General features: G+C 37.3%; 2 protein-coding genes across 5 annotated transcripts in view; one reads left to right on the top strand and one right to left on the bottom strand.

Moving 5' to 3' along the window:
- LOC128985676 (HSPB1-associated protein 1) overlaps positions 1-3169 on the top strand; it is a 74825-nt gene extending 71656 nt beyond the window's left edge. For all 4 annotated transcript variants that reach the window (XM_054405443.1, XM_054405444.1, XM_054405445.1 and 1 more), the window contains one exon: positions 1280-3169. In XM_054405443.1, the coding sequence (XP_054261418.1) occupies positions 1280-1615 (336 nt within the window). In that variant the 3' untranslated portion in view covers positions 1616-3169. The remainder of the gene's footprint in view (positions 1-1279) is intronic.
- LOC128985677 (two pore potassium channel protein sup-9) overlaps positions 3106-27024 on the bottom strand; it is a 33155-nt gene continuing 9236 nt past the window's right edge. Inside the window, exons 3-7 of the mRNA XM_054405448.1 lie at positions 22149-22304; positions 8455-8603; positions 7014-7208; positions 5515-5633; positions 3106-4064 (exon numbers count right to left, since the gene is read on the bottom strand). Coding sequence (XP_054261423.1) covers positions 3812-4064; positions 5515-5633; positions 7014-7208; positions 8455-8603; positions 22149-22304 — 872 coding nt within the window. The 3' untranslated portion in view covers positions 3106-3811. The remainder of the gene's footprint in view (positions 4065-5514; positions 5634-7013; positions 7209-8454; positions 8604-22148; positions 22305-27024) is intronic.

The raw sequence follows: 27024 nt of genomic DNA, 5'->3' as shown, positions 1-27024 counted from the left end.
CTAGATTTTTTTCTGATCAACATAAAAAAAACTACAATTAGTTTAAGTTTATGTATGGGTATTCCTCTTAAAGGTGCGATTGACGTTACATATTCTATCCAATTAGGCCTAATCATGGGCTGATTCTTAACTCTTTTGCGAGCAACAGACAGTACCTGTTTAAAATCTCCAAACAATATTGATTTCTCCAATTGGAACTTGTAATAGTACTTACTAAATTAACAAATATATATTTCCTGTACGAACCTATTCTATCTTTATTCCCAGGATATTTTCTAAGAGTAGTCATGTTGAGGTTATTCCACTTCATACAAAATATTGATTAAACACTACTATAAATCTCAAATTTAAAATAAAGAAACTGTAGAATAAATCTAGATAATAATTTATGTAATGAAATAAAAGCAAAGCAGAAGGTTTTCCATTTAATCTTGAATTGTTAATTATTTAGTCAATGTGGTTATTTCATGCTAAACGTTAAAAATACACAAATTTGAAGCATTTCACGGTAAGATAATTTATTTCCACATTCTATAACGTAACTCAAAAGTCTTAATTATTATAGGTAACGTTATCCCTGGTTTTATATAGGCTAGTACATTGCAGAATTGATTGGCAAATAAGTAATCCAAATGTTAACATTGCGTACTGGGTTGATGATAAATCACGATCAGCTGTATTGAAGTAAACAAAAATCTGCAGTAAATGGATTCTAATGCTATTCTTATGGATAACATTTTACGTTATATCTCGTTTTCTGGTAACATAAAGAGAATTCTGCTATTTTTCCCGAGTCCCTGGTGTCAAGACCTTTAATTTAAGACCTCGCCCACTTTTCTGCAAATAACCTGACGTCCACAATTTTCTGGTAAAAAATTTTGTCGTGCAGAATTATATATAAGGAATTAACCTATCAATCTACTCTAATATATTCCTGAAATCGTTATTACTTTAATATTGATTTTCACTATTACGACCCAAATTATCCTTATATTATCACTTTGTTTGACCAAAAACTCAGTAGGAAAATACTTTACTATCCTAATCTTACAGCATTTAAAAAAGAGATTTTTGTTATTAAGAGGGGCTTTGAATTGGAGCTCGGACTTAACTTACCAACCTCCTCTAATATATTCATAAAATTGTTTTTATATAACGTAATATCGACAGTTTCACTTCGTGCTTTGTTACAACTAAACTATTATCTACTAATGACGACTAACAGCTAGAGCCAAAGGCGAGTATATATATATAATGTTTTTTCTACTCACATTGATAGATGGACTTACCGGATGAAACGATAGATCTTCGGCAGATATCGTGGTGTACAGATCAGCTGATGGCCAAGGGAAAGGGTGAGGAGGAGGAGGCAGTCAATAACAGCTGTTCTCCAGCTGATATGGACCCCTCTTGTGTGGCCCCTGTGACCAAGGTATCTGCTGCACAGCTGAGGAGGATACTGTTGGACAAGTGTGGCTGTGCTGACTCAATAAGCAACCATGAAGATCACATCAAGCCTAATAAATCATTGACTACCGAAGATGTCATAAATGCTTTTTGTCATCCAAGTGTTATTTCTCAAGTTGCAAAATTGTTGATTAACTCAAGGAAATAATTACTAGGTTAGTAATTAAAGTTAATTTTGTACTAAACTGAATCTTTTAAATTCTTTTATTTGATCTATTATAAATAAATTGTTGAGCAGATTTTAGGCTTTTTTTTAGCTATGACTTTTCATTATGAGTAGAGCCCTGGTATTTAATTGTTTCCAACAAAATCAAAGAAAAGTGCACTATCTGTTATAAACTCTTGTTTTAGAAACAAAGTGTTACCGGCAAAAGTTTCCAGTCTAAACACAGCTTTAAAAACTAGTGATTCTACTAAAAAAATTGAGATTATACATTTTTAGGAAACTTTATGACTAAGTCAATAAGTACAAATCAGTTAATGAACAACTAAGTTAATACAGTTTTTGTAGACCGTGCATGGCCCAGACCAACGAACAAGCAGTGTAACAATGAGAAAAAAATTAAAACATCATAAAATTCATACACACTTCTTAAGTTTGAAACATAATGGAGAAGGTACAAATATATTAAACTTCTTTAATAAAACATTATTTTTATTTTTAGATAACAATTATTTTGGTACAAAATGGAAGTGCACATTGTTTATTAAAAATGTATTAGATCAGTCTTATTACCAACTATAAATATTAGCACTATTATATATGAAGAAAACACAGTTTCTTGGATGTTTAATATGTACATGCAACATATCATAAATATTTTGCTTATGCTATAACAATACAACCTCAAAAGAATTGATTCAAAGAAAAATGTAATACAAACATTCTGTTAAATATTGACAAAGCTTATTATGATTACAGGGTATCCGAAAAAGTATGTCAGAATTTTAAATGGTCATTGCTTGTGGACTATTCAAGATAACTAAACAATTTTAAACGTCAATTTGGAGTTACAATAACTAAGTTTTGTTTCCCATGTAGCAAGGGAAGAAACTTTTAACTTGGCAAGTGCAAAACAGGTGCCCAGAGGTAGGCAGCTGTTGTGACTGACAGGCCTGACGCCAGTTGCCAGTAGTACAATGTTTACTGTATGACAGAAGGCACAGTCTGATCTGTGGTTCGGAGGGTGTAAATAGATTGCCTGACAAAGTCTTCAGCTAACCATATGTAATTAGACACTCAATGATGTTTTTCGTAAAAGATTGAGACTTAGTACCTACATAATTCAGTTAAGACATCAGATTAAACCCGCTGATCGCTATATGCGTACAGACATAGCCAGTTTTATGGTAATATGAGATAGATGGCAAATTAGCCAAATTTCATTAAATTTTTCCAAATTTGATCAAAGTATGAAAAAAACTTTGTTTTTCCCTTCAACGTCTTAATTGTTAAATTAAATTATCCTTAATAGAACCCAAGCAATAACCGTTTGCATCCCAACATTTTTTCACGGATACCCTGTATTTATCCCTGATTATGATTTACGCATTGTGATTCCTGTTAATTTTACTTGTTTAGGTTATAATTTGTACAAATACTTTACATAGATTTAATCACAAATTGAAATAAAAGGAACACAAATATTTTGTATCACAAAATAGCAGAAAATTCTGTATTAAGAAAAGATTTTATGTTATATGAAGACTTTTTTATTAGTTTTTCAATCCTACAAACAATTAATTGTTGAAAAAGTTCTTGTAAATTCACTGTTATTGAAGAAAGGTGCTTGGTAGCTATAGTTTAAAAGAACATGAACCATTTTTTTACTTTCTCCCCCTACATACATAGTGTATGGAGAAAGTATTGTTTTTGTCAACATTTTTGAGTTTGAGTTTTGAGTGGAATATCTGTTTTGGGCCCCCTGAACCCAAAAAGTGGTTTTTGAAGTGATGTCTGTCTGTGCATGTGTCTGTCTGTATGTGTGTCTGTCTGTACACATTGTGTAGGCCTACAGAGCTACTGACCGATTTTGACTAAATTTGGTATTAGAATGTCTACCATTTTGTTCACAATTTAAAGGGCTACAACATACTAAATTTTTATCAAAATCGTTGGGCTCATTTTTGAGAAGATTACATTTTTCTGTTATTTTATGGGTTTTATGGAAAAATCACCATTAAAAATTAAAATTTCAAAAAAGTTAGAATTGCGTGGAGGTACCATGGATTAGTACCTATCGTACATACCAAATTATGAATCTGATGTTGACGACAATGTCTGTGTGACATTGTGTCAACAACATCAGATTCAAGATTCAATGTATCTTGTTCACAACTATAGCTAAACGGAAGCTCGTTTTATGATGGAGGGATGTGGAGGGTCGAAGGAGACGAAGTGTGGTGGATGTTTGGAAGGGCCCAAACAACTGCAGGAGCAGACTGAGATCTGGTCAAAGTCATCGTCTATGATGCCTGGGTTGGTGTGGCCGGCCAGTAGCTTGCCATTGAGAGCCAATACTTCACCGTCCAGCGTCAGGACGTGGTGTGAAGATGACTGCATCTCACTGTCCTCACGCCGCACGTCCTCCGCGTTCCTGTCACACACATGAGTTACAAGATACTTACATTAGGGACTAAAGAGATTCTTGTCCTTTGATACAATAAAAGTCTTTTCTTTCCACACACATAAGCCTCGCGCGCACTGGGTCGGGACGGTACGGAGTTCTGCACTTTTTTAGTGGGGCTGTGCGCACTGGATCGGTCGGTACGGTACGGACGTTCGGCAGTTCTGGTAGTTACCACCACAGTCTCCTCATAGCTTATGTGATGCATGTGTAGTGAAGAGAACGCTATGTTAAGTGAAGAAGTGATTGTTGTTAGTCTAATGGTGGTGGCAGAAGAAGAAGAGAAGTCAAGAAGTGTAACAAAACGCAGATTTTGGGTTCACAACATAAATTGCAAGAGATTAGAACTTGGATAGTTTCACGCTTTATTTCCAGACTTAATGGAAGATGACTGCAAGTTCTTTCAATACTTTCGGATGACACATCAAAAGTTTGAAGAATTGCTACATGTTGATAGTGCGGATTTACTGAGAAAACGCACCAATATCAGAGAATCAATAGGCCCTAAGGAGAGACTAGCAGTCTGTTTAAAAGTACTCTGCACTTAAAATGGCGGAACGTCCGTACCGACCGTACCAAACGCGCACTGCAGACGGCGGACGAGTCATCGGTACGGGACGTCGGGATGTCCTAGAAATCATTACTTCGGACTTATGGCAGACGGCAGAAGGTGCGGTACCGACTGTGACGACCCAGTGCGCGCACCCATTAATACGCAAGCAGATCTTTTGTGACAATTACTCCTCCGAAACTACTGAACCGATTGTCATGTTTTTGGTGTCATTGGAAAGAGCGTAGCGTGAAGTTGTGCAGGAAACTTTCTTTTAATGGAAATAATGAGAGTGTGAGGCCCTGGAGCCCTTTGAAGTTTCTTATTTCTCCATAAGATTAACATGGGAAACAAAAATTGTTATGAAACTCCAGCTGTTGTCAGAAATCAAAAGTGAGAAGAAGAGCATAGGTTAATTGTAAACAGTCAATAAGTTTGTTAATAAAACAGTTTGCTACAAATATTTGCTGACTTGGTTGAAGTTCGTTTTAAAATAACGCCTGTAATACTTAGCAATTGCTCGAATTCGAGCAACAGACTAGTTATTATTAATTATTGTTGAAGCTATTATTATTTTTATTGAAATTATTTAAAAATAAAATATTAAATACAGATCCTAAAAATGTTGATATAATAAATAACACTAAATAAAATTTTTAATTAATGTTAATTTACCCAAAATGAATGGTGTATGGTATTCCATACTTTATTAAATGAATATTAATCTAAAATATTATTTAGTGTTATCAAGATTACACATGCTATGTGTGTTATTTATTACATCAACATTTTAAGATATGTATTTAACATTATTTCTGTTTGAGTACAATTTTAAAACTAATATGTGTAAACAGAATTTGGAAATCTCACATTGTCATGAAGCGCAACACTAACAAGTTGATGCTTGCAGCTACAATAGCCAATCCAAACAAGATGAACACCAAGCTCAGTGCCACGTATCCTGGCTTGTTAATCAGGGCTTGGTCATTCTGAAAAAATATCATAATTCATTTGTCAAGTTTTAGTTCTTTGATATAGTTCATTTCTAATCATGACACTGAAATATGTGTTACCTATAATTGCTTGGTTCAGTAAATATTTTTAGTAAAATCATAGTTACTTCAATACTTTATTTTTAAATGGCAACCATACAATATTGTAGGTGTTTTGACAGTGTAGTGGATTAATCTTGAGTTAGTGTGATATGAAATGACAATCTTTTTTTTTTACAAGAAGATGTTGGCGGCCTCTTTTATGGCCTCTTATATTACACTAGAGGCCGTCCAGTGGTCCAAAACTCAGACAAAACTATGTAATGTACAGGCTTCTCTATTTTCACCCCACGCTGTAAATAAAACATGTGATTGTTATTTCTTCCTTTGTTTTGATTTTCTGTTTATATTTTGTTGTTATTTATTCACCAGCATGGCAACCCATAAGGCCCATGTTAATTTCTGTTTAATTTCAAATTCATTTTTTGAGCTTGTTTTTGAGCCATTTGAATTTATAAAGGGATTCTGCACATCTACAGGAAAATATCTTACTAACAGTATCGGTAGACTTTCCCTGAGATGTACACAAGCTGAGAAAAAAGGTTTTAAAGAAACATGCTTGCCTATTAATATATAGATTGGTTTAAAAAGTGTTGTCAATCTTGGAATTTTCCTCACATAAAAATTAATACTATTATTCCCTTTTAGCAAATTCCATATATATAGGGAATAAACTATTATCGTAGTTCTCATGGTAAGACCTAGACCTGGGTCGGATTTCTTATTCATTTTGATGTTCCCAGAGTCCAAAAACACTATCCGTTCAAATTATTACAACTTATGTCCGTTGTCCTGAATTAAACTAGGTAAATTTAAAATACAGCACTGGTAATGCTAATAACATGAGTGCAGAAACTTTAAAGAGCTAATTCAGGTAAAAGCATGGTTAAAACAAACTAAATAAAGTAAAGTGGCAACAAAAACATTTATTAAAAAAAGAGCAAAGGAGAATATGCAAAATTACTACTGCTTATTATTTGGTGATCCATCTATGCAACAGAAATGTTTTAGCTAATTAAATTAAAAACAAGCTAGAAGTAGTTTTGAAAGGTTATCTGGTTGAAAGGTTTAACTGGAAACTATTTTACTTTTGTGACATAGTTGGATCAAATAATGGTGCAATATGACAAAAAATATAGTTAATCGCATCGGAAAAAATTACTTTTCAACCCACAGTCATTTTCTTACCTAGGCTTTGCCTCGATTTGAGCTCGGGTTGAAAAGAGTCACTTTAGGCCCTAGTGGTGAACTATACTAATTGCAATTTATTGTATCATATGAGAATTTGATATAACATGTGTATTTGGCAATAACTACCTGGAGAGCTACGTAGTCTCCAAATCCAATAGTGGTTAGTGTAACAAAACAATAGTAAAAGCTGTCAAAGTAACTCCACCCTTCGTAGCGGGAGAAAACAGCAGCCCCCGTGGTGATGATGACAGATGATAACATGCCTGTAGCCATCATCAGGTTGATCTCTGTGGCTTCTGTTTGAGAGCATCTTAGGTACATCTGTGAAGAGACATGAGTGTAAGAAAAAATAGTAGAAACTGTCTAGCAACTCCAGCCGTCATAGCGCGAGATGACAGCAATCCCTGTGTTGATGATGACAGATGGTGTGGCCTGTAGGCAACATAAGGTTGATCTCTGTGGCTTCTGTTTGAGAACACCTTAGTTACATCTGTGAAGAGATATTGAGTAAGAAACAATAGTAGAAACTGTCAAGTAACTCCAACTCCAGCCATAATAGCTAGAGAAGACAACAGCCCCTGTGGTGATGATGACAAATGACAACATGCCTGTAGGCATCATAAGGTTGATATCTGTGGCTTCTGTTTGAGAGCTTCTTTAATTGCTACATCTGTGAAGACATGCGAGTGAGAAACAATAGTAGTATAAACTGTCAAGTAACTCCAGTCGTTATAGCAAAGAAGACAGCAGCCTCTGTGGTGATGATGACAGTTGACGACATGCCTGTAGCCATCATCAGGTTGATCTCTGTGGATTTTGTTTGAGAACATCTGTGAAGAGATATTGAGTAAGATTCAATAGTAGAAACTGTCGAGTAAGTCCTTCCATCCATAGCGGGAGAAAACAACAGCCCCTGTGGTGATGATGACAGTTGACGACATGCCTGTAGCCATCATCAGGTTGATCTCTGTGGATTTTGTTTGAGAACATCTTAGTTACATCTGTAAAGAGATATTGAGTAAGATTCAATAGTAGAAACTGTCAAGTAAGTCCTTCCATCCATAGCGGGAGAAAACAACAGCCCCTGTGGTGATGATGACAGATGACAACATGTCTGTAGCCATCATCAGGTTGATCTCTGTGGCTTCTGTTTGAGAGTGTCTTAGGTACATCTGTGAAGAGACATGAGTGTAAGAAAACAATAGGTAGTAGAAACTCTTGAAGTACTTAACTCTAGCCACCAGCTTTCATAGCGGGAAGAAGTAATTTTGTACAATATTCTGTGCTACCTGACCTTGCTAGGACCAAATTAGGTTAGGTAATAAGGCCTCTACTGAAGCTGACATTGATGAAACATACTTAATCAACATACTTAACATACTTAATACTCTTTCACCTAAAAAAAGTTGAAAGCCAGACAGACCTGGCAATTTGAATCTTCCTAGAATACTGTATTTTTGACTATTTTTAATCGCTGGAAAAACGACAGACTCATTAAAACTTATTTACAAGGTGTGTTTAATGTTATTAAACAAATCTGATATGTTCTATTATAGTGGTATAGTACCTTGGCGCGTCGGATCACTACGGAGGCAAACTTGTTGAGACGTTCTCCAATACTCTGGAACATGACCAGTCCTAGTGGAATGCCTACCATGGCGTAGACCATGCAGAAGGCCTTGCCTCCAATGGTGACTGGAGTGGAGTGACCATAACCTGCAAAAACAACTTTTGATAAAAAACTTTTAAGAGGACTTCAAAATAAATATTGTTTTATTGTAGATTTAATAACTCATATGGAAGAACCTCCAATATCTATACCTAAAATAGGCAAAGCCCTCGCTGACTCACTCATTACTAATTCCCCTACTTACCATTTACCCAGGAGGCTGAAATTTGGTACACTGATTCTTTAGGCATTAATAGCAAAACAAAGTAGTTTTTTTTCTGATCGGACTTTCGGGCTCTGCCCCAGTGGCTCTGGAGTATCCCATCTTATACAGGGTGAATAAAAAGTCAAGACCCCCCCCTCTAATATTTTTCCAAGTAAATATACAGAGATATCCTTTTGGTGGTCGTGCAAGATTAGCAGGAAGTTTCATTTTATGATTTTGAAATTTTTGAGTGTCCCCCCAAAAGGGGGGATTTGGGGGGTAACTCAAATATTTTAAATGTAAACCCCCTTCAAGTGACACCTCATTTTAAGGTGTTTACAAAAACTTAAAGAATGGTGAAAACTAGAGGTCGCTATCACGCTATCTCTTCTCTATCCAAAATGGTAGCCCGTCAAATGTTGTAGAAAATCAATGGTAAAATTGGTTCGTAATGGTAATATTGGCTATCATTTTGGATAGAGAAGAGATAGCGAACTCTGGTTTTCACCATTGTTTAAGTTTTTGCAACCTCTTCAAAATGAGGTGTCACTTGATGGGGGGTTACATTGAAAAAAAATTAGTTGCCCCCCAAATCCCCCCTTTTGGGGGGACACTCAAAAATTTTAAACGCAAACCCCCATTTTTTGATACTTTGTTTTGAAGTGCTTACAAAAACTTAAGGAATGGTGAAAACTAGAGGTCGCTATCTCTTTTCTAACCAAAATGGTAGCCAATATTACTATTACGAACCAATTTTACCATTGATTTTCTACAACATTTGACGGGCTACCATTTTGGATAGAAAAGAGATAGTGACCTCTAGTTTTCACCATTCTTTAAGTTTTTGTAAACACTTCAAAATGAGGTGTCACTTGAAGGGGGTTAACATTTAAAATATTTGAGTTACCCCCCAAATCCCCCCTTTTGGGGGGACACTCACAAATTTCAAAATCATAAAATGAAACTTCCTGCTAAGATTGCACGACCACCAAAAGGATATCTCTGTATATTTAATGGGAAAAATATTAAAGGGGGGGGTCTTGACTTTTTATTCACCCTGTATATTTAAAAAATTTGGTTTTTCTTTTCCAAGTTCGTTTGGCTCTTCTACCCGACCGATTTTCATGATTGAGGTCTCAAATTGATGGTATGCACGCACAGATTTGCCATCAAACATAGGCATAAATGTATCAATAACCCCACTCGACGTATATGTAAACGAAATTTGCTCCCCATGTATTTCTTATGGGAGTTAAATTTGTGTTTTCTTTACCGAGTTCGTTTATGGCTCTTCTACCCAACCGATTTTCATGATTGGGGTCTCGAATTTAAGGTATGCACGTACAGATTTGCCATCAAGCATCGGCATAAATGTATCTATAATCCCACTCGGCATATACGTAAACAAAATTTGCTCCACATATATTTCTTATGGGAGTTAAATTTGGGTTTTCTTTGCCGAGTTCGTTTGGCTCTTCTACCCGACCGATTTTCATGATTGAGGTCTCGAATTGAAGGTATGCACGGACAGATTGCCATCAAGCATAGGCAAATGTATCTTTAATCCCACTCGGCATATACGTAAACGAAATTTGCTCTCCATGTATTTCTTATGGGAGTTAAATTTGGTTTCTCTTTGCCGAGTTCGTTTAGCTCTTCAACCCGACCGATTTTCATGATTGAGGTCTCAAATTGGAGGTATGCACGCACAGATTTGCGATCAAGGATCGGCATTTAATCATCTACCTATAGTCTCACTCGGTTTATACGTAAACGAAATTTGCTCTCTATGTATTTCTTATGGGAGTTAAATTTGGTTTCTCTGTGCCGAGTTCGTTTAGCTATTCCATCCAACCGATTTTCTTGATTGAGGTCTCAAATTGTAGGTATGCACGTAAAGATTTCACATCAAGCATCGGCATGGATTGATTCATTTTTGAATTTAAGATTACTTCAATTTAAGATGTATTTCACCAGTTATAATTATACTAGCTGTAACCCGCGGGCTTTGCCCCGTTTAACTTCTTAATTTTCAAGATTATCTCGTTCGCATGGCTCAATCACGTCCTGGTTGAAGTTTGTTCGCTACGCTCACTCACCTTTAAGTTGGAGCTCGTTCGCTACGCTCACTCACCTTTGGGTTGGAGCTCGTTCGCTGCGCTCACTTGCCTTCAGGTTAGCTCGTTCGCTACGCTAACTCGCCTCCAGGTTGAAGTTCGTTCGCTACGCTCACTCACCTTTTGGTTGCAAATTAGCTGTTGTCATAAATGTAAAAGAAATAATAGTGCTGCACCCTGTTGGTAATCCTTGTAACTTTAATGCTATTGAACATCATAGAACAGAACCAACTTGTTTAATTGAAACAGCTGTTAAGATTCAATAATTCCATTTCTCATAAGGTTAACATGGGAAACTCCAGAGCCACTGGGGCGGAGCCCGAAAGGATTTTTGAAATAAGAATATGCCTATATGTTAATCGGGAATGTGAGCTATCATCATGCCAAATTTCAGCCCAATTCGACCAGTATTTTTCGCGTTCACTTGTCACAAACATACATCCATACATCCATACATCCATACATCCAAACTTTCTCATTTATAATATTAGTAGGATAATCCTACATATTTCGGTCTAAGAACCTTCAGTGAAATACTGGCTTTCTTTTAATCTATTAGTTATTCAAATAGGAGTTTTAAGCAGACGCAAGGCGAACAACCAACATAAACATTTTTTCATAAGAGTTTTCTATGATTACAAATCAATAGCTCCAGTATTGTTCATGTTTTTTTATATGTTTTAGACTCAAAATAATCAGTAAATTATAGGCTTTAATTTTAGCTGTTTATTGTTTGAATCAATTAAGCTCAAGATACTGTATTACTCAATAAAAATCATAAATTTGAATATTCATCAGATATTATATTTATTTTAACGCTGCGGAGCAGCATGGGTCCTCTAGTATTAACCTTAAGAGTATTCATATTTAAGAGGAATTAATGAATCTTAACAGCTGTTTCAGTTAAATATGTTGGTTCTATGATGTTCAATGAAAACCAGTTCTTTATTTTTATTCAAACAATGCATTACAAAAGAATAACATTTTTTCCATAAATAATTCTTCCATATATACAAATAAAATATCTACATACAACCTTGAATCACACTTATTCTAGCGTTTATATACATCAATACCATTTTGTTTTGTTTAACTGCACTATATTAGCATTAGCCCAAAGGACTGTCAGCTGGGCTGGCAGCTTGCAGCTTTCATGTTAATTATAATATTACAAAATATTTTTATTTTCTCCCTATTTTCCATATTCCCAGGATGGCAAACAATGTATTTTTATGCAAAATTAAATTCTGACACAAGTTTATATCTATATTTGCATGCATTAATTAAATAACATCTTAGACTTCGCCAGTCCCTACCATTTAAGTACCATAGAGTACATCTTCCCACCTATTTGTTTGTTTGAATTTCAATCACACATTCACTACTGGTCGGATTGGGCTGAAATTTGGCATGATGATAGCTCTCATCCCCGATTAACATATAAAGTCTATTTAAACTCAGGAGTAGGCGGAACAAGTCGACCGTACTAATACCCTCACCCCTTGAGTCTATTGTGCGAGTTCGGGTAGGGGCACGCGTCGTCGGCCTTTGTCGGTGAGTCATTGCTGCTGGTCCCAGTGTCAATATGCAAACTTTTTTAATTGAAAGAAAAACTTAAAACAAAGTATATAACGTGCTGTGTTTTGATCGCCTGATTATTTTGATACCAAATATGAAGGAAATCGGTTAATTTTGGGGAAGGCAAAGTAAATAATTAAATCGTATACATGGTTTTCAAATAATGTTTAATGGTCATAAAATAAATTTTTTATCGAATGACTTTGATTAAATGATTGATGAGTTTTATAACAAAATCTTATTTACTACTTTACACAATAAATATCACCATACAGTACAGTGGACAGGCAGTTTTTTGTTCATTAAATTCATTATTAAAATATAGACATAAAATTTATACTGTTATCAGTGTGCATTTATTTACACTGGTTCATTAACTTGATATTGACAACAAACTCTATTAAAATTAAATACATCTTAATATTATATTATATTATTATTACAAAAAAAAAGAAATAGACATCAAAGTATTCTTTTCAAAAATTTTAAAGACTGATTATTTGGGCCTAAAATTGGAAAATTTAACGGGGTTGGTGCACTGTGTATTATAATTTATCAATTATCAATTTTAAATTTTCTAAAAACGTTAAAAATTTAATAAATACTTCTAATTATATGTTCAATAATTAAAAATGAGCCATATCAATTATATAACTAACTCACAAAATATACGTTGCAAAGGCATAACAAAATAATACACGGAAAACCCAAATATACATTATTTAAAACAATTTAAAAAATCTACTTACAGATGTAGTTACACTTTTATTTACAAAGGGACGGCCAACTCGTCATCAGATCCATCACTTTCTCACTTTAATTCACTTTGCCTTCCCCAAAATTAACCGATTTCCTTCATATTTGGTATCAAAATAATCAGGCGATCAAAACACAGCACGTGATATACTTTGTTTTAAGTTTTTCTTTCAATTAAAAAAGTTTGCATATTGACACTGGGACCAGCAGCAATGACTCACCGACAAAGGCCGACGACGCGTGCCCCTACCCGAACTCGCACAATAGACTCAAGGGGTGAGGGTATTAGTACGGTCGACTGGTTCCGCCTACTCCTGAGTTTAAATAGACTTTATATGTTAATCGGGGATAAACACTAAGCCGGTACGCATTATTAACGTTTGGATGACTTATTTGCCAGCCAATTCTGTATTATCCTACTAATATTATAAATGAGAAAGTTTGGATGTATGGATGTATGGATGGATGTATGGATGTATGGATGTATGTTTGTGACAAAAGTGAACGCGAAAAATACTGGTCGGATTGGGCTGAAATTTGGCATGATGATAGCTCACATTCCCGATTAACATATAGGCATAATCTTATCTCAAAAATCCTCTCACGCTCTGCCCTAGTGGCTCTGGAGTTTCACATGTTAACCTTATGTCGTATTCACATTTAAATGGAATTAAAATTTTTTTCGTCATACTGCAGCAATAACAGCCGTTTTTAATGCATACGTTGCAGTGTTGTGGATCTAAAGGAGCATTTTTTCTCCCTGGAGTAAAAATGACTTTTAGTCTCTAGGGAATAAAAATAAGCTGTTGCAAACAATTGTAAATTTTGACTGTGGCAATCGTATCGACCAAAATTATTTATCGATTGACATTGATTTATAAGGTAAGGATTTAGCCTATTGTTGTCGATTGCTCGACATTTCGATGGTATAATAATAATCATAATCGACAAAATAATTGAATCATTTACTAAACAGCTGCGTATTTGCATTAGCAGAATTGAAAACAAGCTGGAAATCGTTTTGAGAGGGTATCTTTACATAAAAAATATTTTGTTTTCTAGCTTTGTTTTTGTTAGTTAATGATGCAATATGAGAAAAACTTTGGTTTACCACACAGGCAAAAAGTGACTTTTTAACCCTCGCCAATTTCCGGCCTCATCGGTTTTGCCTCGATCGTAAAACTCTGGTAAAAATGAGTCACTTTAGGACCTAGTGAGAAATATACTATTTCAGCTGAAGTTGGTTCTATGATATTCAACAGCATTAAAAACGTCATAAGGTTTTACAACAGCAGGCAGCACTATATTAGTCTAGTCATATTAGAGAAATGACCTAAAAAAACTCTTATAAGTGTAAAACTTGGTACGTATATTGAGTTTTACTTCCGAAATAACATACTAAAAGTCCTTGAAAAAAAAACTTGTGCTACGGCCGCTATCTTGGAAAATGGCGTCCAAAAACCAGTTTTTCCCCTATTACTCAAAACCTATCATCCTATAAAAAAACATTAAATGTAAAAAATGTTCGCCACATAAAGTGCTACAACTTTTGTATTTAGAATAGTTCAATATAATTACCTAACCGTTTAGCCATAAAATGCAATATTCAGAAAATACATTTGAAAATTCGTAAAAAAAACATTACCGTAATTGCAATTAAAAAAGTTTTAAATAAATTATTTTATTATTTTAATTTAAAAATTAGAATGTTCTGAACCAGTTTTCATACCAGTAACATAACTTCTCCTTTCAATTTATTTTTTCTGGGAAATTATAAATGTCGTTGCCAGACTACCATAATAAACTAGCATAATAATAATAATGGGGAAACTCTTGGCAAGCAGTAGAACTTCAGTCTGATGATGAATAAGATTGGGACAATTACGTAACAGGATACAATGATAATTGTTTGAATAAAAAAATTATTAATTGTATAAAGGGGTTTGTTTTTTATTAGGCTACATAAACTAGGTGGCGTTCGCAGATGCATCCACAAAATTGAGCGTAGTCATCAAGGGTTTATATTATATTGTTTTGGTCATACTGTTGTTTTTGTCATGGTTTCAGTAATACCAGTCGTTTTTAATACATGCGTTGCGAGTCTACTCTTTAGGAAGTAAAAAAAGTTTTTATCCTCTATGGAGTAATAATCAGCTGTTGTCAACTCAGTTGTAAATTTCTATTATAAACAATTGCATGTATCGAAATATGTATCGATTTGTGCTTCGAAGTTATTTTAACCTACAGTCTACAGCCTCTTCCCATAGCATTTTAGCATTGCAGATACATTAATCCATTCCCACACTCAACACGTTCACCTTTACTACTTCCTTCACCACCCCCTACGTCGTGGACCTATTTCCCTCTCTTCCCATAGCATTTTAGGATTGCAGATATATTAATGTAATTGCCAAAGACAGTTCCCACCACAGACAATGTATTATATTGTCTGTGGTTCCCACACTCTGCACTGCAAGCCTTACTGCACTGCAAGCCTTCCTTCACCATTTCCTACGTCATAGACTTGTTTCCTTCCCTTCTCATAGCATTTTTGTATTAAAGATACATCAATCTAACTGCCACAAACGGTTTTCACACTATGCTCATACTTTACTACATTCTAAGCCTTTTCCTACATTGTGGACCTGTTTTCATCACTTTCCATAGCAATTTAGTATTTTAGATACGTTAATCTAATTGCCACAAACATTCCCTACACTCCGCACTGCTAGCCTTTACTACTTCTTTCACCATTTTCTATGTCGTGGGGATGCTTCCATCCATTCTCATAGCATTTCAGCATTGCAGATACATTAATCTAACTGATACAAACGGTTTCCAGTTCCCACACTCCACACTACTTACCTTACTGATTCCTTCACCACTTCCTACGTCACGGACCTGTTTACCTCCCTTCCCATTGCATTTTATGATTTCAGATACCTTAATCTAATTGTCATAAACAGTTCCCACACTCCGGACAGCTCGCCTTGACTACTTCCTTCATCACTCCCTACTTCGCGGACCCGTTTTCCTCCCTTCCCATAGTATTTTATGATTGCAGATACCTTAATTTAATCGCCATAAACAGTTCCCACACTCCGGACTGCTCGCCTTTACTACTTCCTTCGCCACTTCCTACGCCACGGACCTGTTTCCCTCCCTTTCCATAGCATTTTATGATTGCTGATACCTTAATCTAATCGTCATAAACAGTTCCCACACTCCGGACTGCTCATCCTCCCTTCCCGTAGCATTTTATGATTGCAGATATCTTAATCTAATCGTCATAAACAGTTCCCACACTCCGGACTGCTCGCCTTTACTACTTCCTTCACCACTTCCTACGTGACGGACCTGTTTCCCTCCCTTCCCATAGTATCATAGGATTGCAAATACCTTAATATAATGGTCATAAGCAGTTCCCACACTCCGGACAGCTCGCCTTGATTACTTCCTTCATCACTTCCTACGTCGCGGACCCGTTTTCCTCCCTTCCCTTATAATTTTTGGAATGCAGATACCTAAATCTAATCGTCATAAACAGTTTGCACACTCCAGACTGCTCACCTTTAGTACTTCCTTCACCCCTTCCTACGTCGCAGACCCGTTTTCCTCCCTTCCCTTATAATTTTTGGAATACAAATACCTAAATCTAATCGTCATAAACAGTTTCCACACTCCAGACTGTTCACCTTTAGTACTTCCTTTAACGCTTCCTACGCCACGGACCTCAAGCTATATATAGTGGCGTCATTTGATTATATTTATGATTTATACCGTTTCTGTTCTAATATCTGTGGAATAATGCCATCAGCTATTTCTTTATCTACTGCATTCAAAAGTCAACAGCTGATCATATGTCTTTGTTTATGTGTCAAATACTGCTTCCATAAGGATAAAATTGAAACTTTGAGACCCAGTGGGGCGGATTCCTGAGAGTTATTTTTAACGCCATATAGATGTTGGCACTCACCGATATGGTATTTATCACCTCCCAAAATTTGAAAACGATTGATTCAGCCGTCTAGGAGGAGTTTGCGTATTACGAAATGCATAAAAGTCAACGTATAAGAGCTTCGCTCGCTTCGCTCAAAAATTAACCTATTTCCACTGATTTAAAAGGTGTTTTTAAAAGAATGCTGGGATTTTAAATGATAATTGTTTGTGTACTTTTTAAGGTAACTACACGTTTTATACGTCAAATTGAAGCTAAGATAACTAAGTTTTATTTCCCTTGCAGCAAGGGAGGAAACTTTGGACTTAGCATGCGCAAAACAGGTGCGCGGTGGTAGGCCTTTATTGTGACTCATGCGCTTGACGCCAGTCTCCAGTACGACGGTTTACGGCACAACAGAAGACACAGATTGCAATCTGTGGTTCGCATAGTTTATATATATTGCTAAATTAAACTAAATTTAAATCTACTTGATGATAAAGAAACTTAAAGTTGGTTTAATGAGTTTCGTGGCACCGAAGTGTTTTGAAAAGAAATTCACCTGGCTAAAAACAAGCGATGACATAGTCGAAGAAATCCGACAATTCTGCATCAGATGCTCGAAAAAATCGATTGCCCGACGAAGTCTTCAGTTGAACTTTATGATGTTATCTATAAAAGATGGAGTCGTTGTGCCAAAAAATATTGAGTTAAGGCATTAGATAAACCCGCCGATCGCCTTAAAGCGTACAGACTTTGTCAGTTATATGCCAATATAAGATTGATGAATTAAATCATTCGGAATTGTATCAAATAATGAGAAAAAACCTTATTCTTTTCCCTTCAATTTGACGTTCAAATCATTTAATTATCTTGAATAGTCCCCGAGCAACGACCGTTTGAAATCCCGGCATTCTTTTAAAAACACCCTAATGTCTTAATCCTTTTGTACATTTCAATATTCATTTACTAAGATAATTGCCAATGCATAGGTGTTTTGCGAGTGCTTTTGTTATGTTATTCCACTAGGTAAATAAATATACATACCAAATCCCATCCTTGTACCATAATGACCTCAGTATGGGATTATTATGGTAGTCTATCAACGAAAGCACCAGCAGTATACAATTTAAAATGTCACAGCAAACATAAATGTAAAGGAAAAGTGTTGTTAACGGTATGAAACTGTTCATAAAATTCCAATTTTTAAATACAAATAATAAAATAAATTTAATATTAGTTTATTTAAAACTTTTTTAATCGCAATTTATGTTTTTTACAAATTTTCTAATTTATTTTCTAAATATTGCATTTTATGGCTAAACGGTTAATTATATCGAAATATTTTAAATACAAAAGTTGTAGCTCGTTCTTTGGCGAACATTTTGTACATTTAATGTTTTTTTATAGGATGAATAGTTTTTGAGTAATCGGGGAAAAACTGGTTTTTGGACGTCATTTTCCAAGATGGTGGCCATAGCACAAGTTTTTTTTTCGAGGACTTTTGGTATGTTATTCTGGAAGGAAATTTCAATATACGTACCATGTTTTACACTTATAAGAGTTTTTTTAGGTAATGGGGATATTTTGATTTAAAATGACTACACTATATTACTTTTTTACTTTCTCCCCCTATACCATAGTATATGGAGAAAGTATTGTTTTCGTCAAAATTTTCGAGTTTGAGTTTTGAGTGGATATATTCGTTTTGGGTCCCCCTGGACCCAAAAAAGTGGTTTTTGAAGTGATGTCTGTGTGTGTGTGTGTGTCTGTGTGTCTGGATGTGTACAGAGCTAGAGACTACACCTGTGGTCCGATTTTGATGAAATTTGGTATGTAGGTTCATCCATGGTATCTCCAGGCGTTTTTTTCATTTTTTTGAAATTTTTATTTTTAATGGGGATTTTCCCATAAAAACCCATAAAAAACCGGAAAAATCGGATTTTCTCAAAAATGGCCCAAACGATTTTGATAAATATTTAGTATGTTGTAGCCCTTTAAATTCTGAACAAAATGGTACAAATGCCATTTCTGTAAAAATTACGGTTCAAAAGTTATGTTAAATTATGTTATTTTCCCATAAAACCCCATAAATAACAAAAAATAGGATTTTGGACAAAAAATCCTGTTTTGATTTAACATAGTATGTTATGGTCCTTACAATTTTGATAGTTTTTTTTTTATTTTTTATCAATTTTGATTTTTAATGGGGATTTTCCCATAAAAACCCATAAAAAACCGGAAAAATAGGATTTTCTCAAAAACGGCCCGAACGATTTTGATAAAAATTTAGTATGTTATAGTCCTTTGTATCCTGAACAAAATGGTACAAATCCCATCTCTGTAAAAATTACGGTTCAAAAGTTATTGTAAATTATGTTATTTTCCCATAAAAACCCCATAAAATAACGGAAAATCAGATTTTTCCAAAATTAATTGGCTCGAACGATTTTGATAAGAATTTAGTATGTTATAGTCCTTTAAATTCTGAAGAAAATTGTACAAATCCCATTTCCGTATATTTAATCTCACCGCTTACACATGATAAAGGTTGTTGACAAACTTATGGGAGAAAGTATGTGTCAGAATTCTGATACCGTTTATTGCAATTATGATGACATAGCTAATTTGAATAATATAAATATATCAGTTATATTTATTTTTTTAATTTAATAAATCAATTCTGGTACTGTGCGAACGTTTGATTATTTACTTTTTTCTATTGTTAAGGTGCAGTAGAACAGTATGGCTATGGTAGATGTGTAATACTATAGCATACGGTAAATATAAAGAACCACATTTTCCCAAACCTTATCCTCTCCCATTGCAAACGCAAAGCACGAGAATAACTACAATAATCATTTTATACTTATACGCCAACCTCGTACGATCTACGAGGAACGGGTACTCTACTAGTAGCATTATGAAATGAAATAATATATGTTTATTTTCCATATACTAAACAGCATGAACAAAGTACACACTTTTAAAATACATAATTAGCCTATAAAATATAAACTAAGATACAAATAAAAGGAAAATTTCTGCATTACTTAATTGATTTATAATAAGAAAATCAGCAGACATAGGCAAGTGCTGCCTGTGCGTCTGCTGGGTTGCTATTAGAAAAAAAAACCCTATGGAGTTATAAAGCTACAAGATTTACCAACAGGGTGAATTGCTATTATTTTTTTGTATGAATGTATGACAACAGCTAATTTGAACTAAGCAGCAACAAGCTGTAATGAGAACTATCAAATTAGGATTGTTTAAAGTTATGTTCATGTTCTTAATTCAATAAAAAATCTGTGTTGTGGTGCGAATAGGGCAATTTAATTTTTTAAGTGCATAATTTATCAACTTATTGACTTAATTTTTTCCAAAATCATTATAAACAAAAATTGTGCTTGTTTTCCCCCAAAGAAATTTCTGGGATAAATGGATTAGCACGTTCGTAATTTTAGTGCATTACTGATCAAAAGTTAATGTCTTTGTCTTGGATGGAAGGAACTAATATTATAGATATGAATGTTTGGAGTATGTCAATAGTGAAAACTGTTTGACCAATTGAGCAGATTTTTCCATGAATAGAGCCAATATATGCAACCACAAGCTTAAAGGACATAGTCATATTTTATTTTAATACTCTGGCAGCTTTTTAAGTCCAATGTTGTTCTTGTTCTTTTAAGTAACCATCAATAGCAAATCAATAGTTAAATAAATAAATGTGTTAGTATATAGATAAAGTATACTGTAGGCTATGTATAGGGTTTGTAATCATTTTCATGGTTTAGTGTTGGTAGAAATATTTTGTTTTAGTACCACCTAGGTCCAAACAGTGTTATTGGTATATTGTATGTTTTTGCGCTTGTGAGAGGTATGGAACAGAGAAGTTCAGCAAGTTAATACCAATATTAACAAGTACTAGGTAGCAAGCTACATTTTAACTTGAAAGAGGGAATTTAAGTAATTTTGTAAACTAAATTTTTTACATACAGTGCAACACATACTGATACTTCTATCTATCGGTTGGCCATTCAAAGAGATTGCCAAGAGGTGAGAATTATAGTTCCAAGTTCAGAATAAGAACATTTCCAACCATTGTTTGAAAAACGATGTTCAGCAACATATTTTTGTTGGGTTTATCTATGAAAAATAACTATTTCGCTACACACCTGTGAAATATGTTTTCGTTGCATGTTTATCACCTGAGAAAATCTATCATTACATTGTTTACTACGGCAAAAGAATGTTTACTATCCGGAAGTAATGTTAACTATCTTTTTTGGATTTTGCCGACGTAAACAAACAAATATTTGTTATTAATTATCAACTGTCTCCATTTTCAACAACTAAAGTAAACATTAACTTAAATTGAAGGCATAACCTAACACATTCTATGAGTTTTTGTAAAGAAGAAAATAATTATTCTTTGTAGTGTAGCGAAAAGTAACGTTCAAAACACGAGTGAAAGTGGGTCTATACGAATTCTCGACCATTTCTCGATAAATCTCGCACTTCAAGCATGGTCTCAAATATGTAATGTCTCACTTTCTAATCTGGTTATGAAATATACTATTGCGGTACTGTTTATTTCTGACAAAATATTTTATGAAATTCTTTGAACTCTGTTAGTAAATCTAACACATGAATTCCAATGAAATTAAACGATAAAAAATATATACCTATATATAGGTACTTCAAAACATGAGAAAATTCAGTTTGATTTCTTATTTTATCACAAAACACTGATATTTAATTGCATTTCTCTAAACTAGTTCACTATTTAAGGTCATGAAAATAAGTTAACAATATACTAACGAACAGCTTAAGCAATAATTAACAGTCAGTAACAAGACTACAAGATCGTGTCACTCGTCCTAACTCATTTTCATTCATACTTGGTTAAAAATACCGACTTTCATTACATTGGTTTTGTAGGGACAAAAAGCTTGAATATAGTTGACAAAATTTATTATTTTTACAATGGCACACGTACCTATCATTGCAAGCACCACCGTGGCAAAGTAGAATGCCCCTGCAAACTTCCATTGAGGACCAGCTTTGTGCGGTTTGTTCTCTATTATGACAATTTCAATCATCTTGTAGTCTTCTTGAGTTATATTATATTTTGTCAACAGTTTATCCCGTAAATCTAGAAAAGAGGTGTATACATATGATATAATGGTGGCTTCTAATCACAAACCAATAATAGATAACAACAAGACCAGGGTTTGAACTCTTTTCAGACATTGACATTAAATAATGTATTACATTCTAGTGACATACAATAGAGCACCAAACAAGATAAACACTTAATTATAAATAAAAGTTAGTATACTTCATCACGAGTTTTGAAAACAATTGCAAATCCTATTGCATGTCTAATAAGAGCTATGTTTGTTTGTTTGTCTGTCAGTAATATATATCTCATTATATTCTCATTATATATGCGAGGGAGGTTCGTGGACAGGCCCCCCCTGTTTCAAAAAAACCCAGGCCGAGAAAGCCAAGGGCTGAGGCAATCCTGATCAACCCCTTAGGGGGGCGATCTTTTGCTGAAGTCTTGGGTCGACTCAAGTCTAAGGCCAAGCCAGAGGAGACGGATACAGTCGTTAAGTCGATCAGATGTACCCAGAACAGGAAAGTCCTCCTCGAGCTGGGGAAATCTGGCGACCGAGTGGCTTTTGCTGCAAAGGTCAGAGAGGCTCTGGGGGACCACGGTACCGTTCGGGAACTCGAGCCTAGAACCTCTGTGGAGATCCGGGACCTTGACGGTCTTTCGACGGAGGCTGAGGTCAGGGAGGCGATCAACAAGGCCATCCCTGATATCCAAAATGCCGACTCCCTTAAAGTATGGCTTACGCAGCCCAACCGCAGAGAGCAACGCATAGCTATCGCTGAAATGCGAAACCAAGATGCCAGCAAGCTGCTCAATCTCACACACCTGAGAATTGGATGGGTCAATTGCAGGCTCAGACGGAGGGTGGTCGTACCGCGATGCTTTCGCTGCCTCGGGTTTGGTCACTTTTCCCGAAACTGTAAGGGACCCGACCGAGCCAAGAATTGTTTCAGGTGTGGCGGCTTGGGCCACAACAGGAAGAACTGTACCGCAGCAGAGCGCTGTTTTCTCTGCGCAGAGAAAGGCCATAAGGACGATTCATTAGGTCATACCCCAGGGGCTGGGCGATGCAGTGTTTTCAAGGCTGCACTCGACCTTGAGAAGGCTAGGTCTAGGAAGTGAGGATTCTCCAGGGTAACCTTGAGAGGTCCAGGACGGCTGACTCCCTTTTAGATCAGCTGGTCCAAGAGATCGGTGCGGACACCCTTCTGATCAGCGAGCAGTACCGTGACAGGGACTCACGCTTCTGGTTCCCAGATTCTCTCGGAACTGCCGCTTGTTGGGTTCGAAACAGCACCGAAGCACCAGTGCGAGATCACGGACGCGGCCGAGGCTTCGTTTGGGTCAGGTGTAGGGACGTCACGCTTTTTAGTGTCTACCTTACCCCCAACGAGCCAATTCGGGAATTCCGTCTGAAGGTTGACCGCTTAGAAGACAGTGTACGCGGTACCGTTGGGCATGTCGTTGTTGCTGGTGATTTTAATGCGAGGGCTGTGGAGTGGGGCATGACCTCTACAAACTCCCGGGGGAAATACATCCTGGACTTTGCCGCCAGGGCTGGACTTGTCGTCTTAAACGAGGGCGACACGCCTACTTTCCGGCGCCCCGGCATGAGAGGTTCGATCCCCGATATCTCCTTCTTGTCGGAATCACTACTAGCACGGATCTCCAACTGGAGAGTCATCGAAGACCTCACGGCAAGTGATCATCAGTACATCGTTTTTGATATACTGGATGAACACCATAATCAAGCGCCCGTATCACGATCTGGGCCACGCCGATGGAATACGGACAAGCTGGACGTTGAGAAGTTCACTGACGTAATCTCACGGGGAGCGCTGGTGAATTCTGCTGCACCTGTTGACGCCGAGGCATTGGTAACGTCCACGATGGAACTGATTGTCTCGGCTTGTGACCAGGCCATGCCACGCAGGGGACGCCGTCGCGATAAGCAAGCTGTGTACTGGTGGACCTTAGAGATCTCGAACCTTCGGAAAGCTTGTCCGAAAGCCAGACGTGCCGCTATGAGGGCCAGAAGATTCCCGGATTTCGAGGCTAAGTCAGCGGCTTATAGGGCTGCGAGGAAAGCTCTCCGTCGGGCTATCATCGGGAGCAAGGTTAGCTGTTGGAGGAGGCTTCAGGAAGATGTCGACTCTGATCCTTGGGGACTGGGCTACAAGGTTGTGACCCAGAAACTCGGCGCCCGATCACCACCTTCCGTCATGGAGGGCACCACCATGGACGGGATCGTCACCGCCCTTTTTCCGTCTCATCCTCGGCGACCTTTTTTCGACTATGGCGAGGTAGGGGACATTCCACTCTTTAGCATTAAAAAGCTGGAATCGTCTGTCCTCTCCCTGAAAAATAGAAAGGCACCTGGTCCTGATGGTATTCCCAGTGAGGCTCTCAAGAAGGTATTCTCGGTTAACCCCCTCTTACTGCTGAGAATGTACAACACATGCCTGTGCAAAGGGGTTTTCCCAACTCCTTGGAAAAGGGCTAGGCTTGTGCTAATCAGCAAGAGGAAAGGTGACCCGAATATGCCGTCGTCTTACAGACCCCTCTGTATGTTGGATGCGGCTGGAAAACTTTTCGAGAAACTGATCCGCTGCCGACTGACGTCTGCCGTGGAAGCTGCCGGAGATTTGTCTCCTCGTCAGTACGGCTTCAGAAAGGGTCGGTCAACAATCGACGCGATATCCGAGGTACACAGAGCGGTAGAGCGTGCCGAGAGCTTCAATCATTACTCTCGCCGTGTCGTGCTTCTTGTTACGCTAGATGTCAAGAACGCTTTTAACTCGGCGAGATGGGTCGATATGTTGAGCGCGTTGAGGAACAGCTTCCGCGTACCAGCATATCTGTTGAGGCTGATCGAGGACTACCTGCGCTGCAGAACTCTTAATTACGAAACTAAAGATGGTTCGCGGACGATGGATGTTACTTCCGGTGCCGTGCAAGGTTCGATACTCGGCCCAGATTTGTGGAACGCTGCCTACGACAGCCTTCTGAGATCTGAGATGCCAGAGGAGACCGTTTTAGTTGGGTACGCCGATGACGTTGCAGCCCTCATTGCTGCACGCAACGTTGAGCTAGCCCAACTGAAACTGAACCAAGTCATGCGCGTTGTAAATGCCTGGATGACTGATCATGGTCTGACACTCGCTCTGAGCAAGACAGAGATCGTCATCCTCACGAAAAAACTGATCGAAACCATCGTTCCGCTACGCGTTGGGAACGTAGTTGTCCAAACCACGCGAACCGCCAAGTACCTCGGTGTCATGGTGGACAACAAGTTGAGCTGGAGGGACCAGATCTTCCGTACGGCGGACAAGGCTGCTAGGAGTGTCGCTGCTCTTAGTAGGCTTATGGCCAATGTCGGTGGTCCCCGGTCCAGCCGTAGAAGACTATTGATGTCTGCAGTCCAGTCTGTGCTTCTCTACGGCTCTGAGGTGTGGGCAGACGCGCTTAACAAGGAGGCGTACAGGTTGAGGCTCGCATGAGTGCAGCGTCAGGCGGCACTCAGGGTCGCTTCCGCGTACCGTACGGTGTCCGAACCGGCCGTTTTGGTGATTGCCGGAGTTATCCCTGTCAAACTCTTGGCAGCGGAGAGGAAGGCAATCTACCAGAGACAAGGCTACATCGGAAAGGACGCTGCAAGAACGGAAGAGCGCTCCCGCACTTTTCAGATGTGGCAAGAAAGCTGGGAAGGGGAGACTCGAGGACGTTGGACTGCCAGACTCATCAGACAGGTCCAACCGTGGGTGGAACGGCGGCACGGTGAGGTTGACTATTACCTCACGCAGTTCTTGTCAGGTCACGGCTATTTTCAGTCGTACCTGCACTTGATGGCCAAAACGAATTCACCTGACTGCATTTACTGCCCATGCATTCCCGACGACGCGGAACACACTTTTTTCCGCTGTCCACGATGGGATATGCTTCGCCAGGAGGCCATTTAACATCTTGGGGTGCTGTCGATTGAATCGATTTGTGAGACCTTGCTGAAGGGTGAGGACAACTGGGACTGTTGGTCGCACTTTGTCCGGAATGTCCATCAAGCTAAAAAGAACGATCTAGATCGGATGATAGTCTAGATTTTATAAGAAATAAACGGCTAGACACGGTGTAAGCCCCTCGGGCGTAGGCAAACTCGGCCTAGTTCTGATGAAGTGCGACAAGTGTTCCCAGGCTAGTGTCCGAAGAGTGGAGGAGGTTTTTAGTGGGTAGTCTCTGGGCCTTAAGCCCGTTGGAGTCCCACACTACAGGCTAGCCACCTGTGTGCATAAATGCATTTTCCCACCTCTCCCTAAAAAAAAAAAATATATATATATATCTCAAAATCCATCGGAAGAACGTTGACAAAATTTTGGAATTAGGGTCTTATAGCCCTAAAAACGTGATTGGTGACAGACAGCCAATACCTAAGGACAATTCGTATTTCGCTACACAACTCATTTGAACATTTAAAAATCTAACCTTGGGGGTTTGTTGCTAAGTAAATATGTTGGTTGAACAAAATAACAAGGAAATACCCCCGCCGCAGCAAACATGCCGGCTAAGCGAATATTCATTTGTCTGAATTGATTTTCAATTAAATCTATTTAAATAACATTAGGTTTAACGAGTACCTAGGTTTGCTGCTACAAGGAAACTAATAAAGGGTATTTCTTTGTAAAATATTAATAGCTTAGTATAAAATAAATAAATTTGTTAAGTCTAATCAAAATATATCCATAACAATTAAGCAAACTAC

This window comes from Macrosteles quadrilineatus, unplaced genomic scaffold, assembly GCF_028750875.1.
Source record: "Macrosteles quadrilineatus isolate MER2022 unplaced genomic scaffold, UCM_ALF_1.0 Scaffold_2__2_contigs__length_208266976, whole genome shotgun sequence".
In the NCBI taxonomy this organism is placed as follows: domain Eukaryota; kingdom Metazoa; phylum Arthropoda; class Insecta; order Hemiptera; family Cicadellidae; genus Macrosteles; species Macrosteles quadrilineatus.
This window is presented reverse-complemented; position numbering and strand designations above follow the sequence as displayed.